The sequence below is a fragment of the Guillardia theta genome (genome assembly GCF_000315625.1).
Source record: "Guillardia theta CCMP2712 unplaced genomic scaffold GUITHscaffold_36, whole genome shotgun sequence".
NCBI classification, from domain to species: domain Eukaryota; class Cryptophyceae; order Pyrenomonadales; family Geminigeraceae; genus Guillardia; species Guillardia theta.
In genome coordinates this window covers 601,272-602,811 of record NW_005434638.1, presented here as the reverse complement: position 1 = coordinate 602,811, position 1,540 = coordinate 601,272, and the positions used below count along the sequence as shown (strand labels likewise).

General features: G+C 50.1%; 1 protein-coding gene across 1 annotated transcript in view; it reads right to left on the bottom strand.

Annotated features, from left to right (window-relative positions):
* Positions 1-1,540, bottom strand: part of GUITHDRAFT_163371 (hypothetical protein) — a gene marked incomplete at its 5' end in the record, with an annotated part of 10,229 nt that overhangs the window by 7,194 nt on the left and 1,495 nt on the right. Inside the window, 5 exons of the mRNA XM_005832246.1 lie at positions 378-452; positions 533-604; positions 852-1,005; positions 1,049-1,099; positions 1,313-1,377. Of these exons, the coding sequence (XP_005832303.1) occupies positions 378-452; positions 533-604; positions 852-1,005; positions 1,049-1,099; positions 1,313-1,377 (417 nt within the window). The remainder of the gene's footprint in view (positions 1-377; positions 453-532; positions 605-851; positions 1,006-1,048; positions 1,100-1,312; positions 1,378-1,540) is intronic.

Genomic DNA, 1,540 nt, shown 5'->3' with positions numbered 1-1,540 from the left:
CTTGCAGGGACTAGGCATCTGTAATGTGGAAGTGAGGAGCAGGAAGGAGGGAGGGAGGAGGGAGGAGGGAGGAGGGAGGAGGGAGGAGGGAGGAGGGAGGAGGGAGGAGGGAGGAGGGAGGAGTGAGGAGTGAGGAGTGAGGAGTGAGGGGGAGGGAGAGGGAGGGAGGAGGGTGAGAAGATCAAGTAAAAGAGGATGAAACATCTTTTCCTCCTGACATTTCTTCCTGACCATCCTCCAGCCTCCCTGCCCTCCGATAATCTCAAACCCTCCTCATAAAATCTCCTGTTCTATGCATGCCCTTCACTACCTGACTCCACCTCTTACTTCGCTTCCCTCTCCTCCCGCCCCCCCTGATCGCACCGTGTCCTCATTACCTCTTCAAGAATCATCGACAGGATACACTTGGCCAGGGCAGCCATCTCGACATAACACTTCTCAGCGCTTCCTCCCTGTTCTTGTTCGCAATCTCCCTCTCCGTCATCTTGCATGCCTCTGTCTCAGCCATGTCCACCAGAGAGACTGGGAGCACCTTCAGCGACAGCGCAGTCACGATCTTCCGAGCTTTCTCCTCGTCAGGACTAGAGACGAATGCATGATATACCTTCCTCAAGTGTCAGTTCGCTCCTTGAAGCCTCAGTTTCTTCTGAGCTTTCCTTCATTCAACCTCCTCCTCATTTTTGCTCTAATCTTTTTCCATTGGAACCCTCTGATCCTCCTCATGCTCCTCTTCCTCGTTTCTTCCTGCTCCTGCTCCTCCCCCTCCCCCACTGCTGCTCCTTATCGCCATCACTCTCGCACTATCTTCATCGCCATTATCACGATCATCATGGTCAGTTCAATGAACATACCGCCCAAATCTGCTCCAGCACGAACTGCACAAACATGGGTTTGAGCTTTCCTCCTTCATCTTTGCGGGAGACAGACTGGAATTGAGTGACATCTTGACCTGACATGACATCTGATGATAACACCTTAGTCTTGGGGTTGAAATAGAAATCGTTGCTGAGATATCGTGAGATTCTGCTGGAAACTCAAAAGGTCATACCCGTCCTCCGGCCAGAGAGCCTTTCGAAGAGATCCGGCGTTCATTCCCAGACTGTGGAAAACATGAGTTTGACAGGCCTTGCCACTTATTCTGCGCTTCATTCTCGTTGTTGCAATGAGTCTCTTTCTTGAGTTTTCATCGTCTTCCTCTAAATCCTGTGCATCTACTTTCACCCTCCTTGTCCTATCAGATTCTCTGCATCTTTTCTACTTCATTCTTCATCTTTCTACTTCTTTCTTCACTTCTTTTGCTCCTCCAACTCACCGTTTCGATATGATGAGTGCAAAGTCTGACACCCTGAATGCCCAATTCGCTGCTGCACATCCAAACTGCACAATTGCATCAAGAACATGTTGACTGGAATGCAGTGAAACATATTGCATGATCACCACTGACAAGCCTACGGTCTTCATGATCAACACCTCCTATTCAAGTCTATCTCTTCCTCTTCCTCTTCCTGCTCCTACTCCCCCCCCCCGGGGTTCATGAACA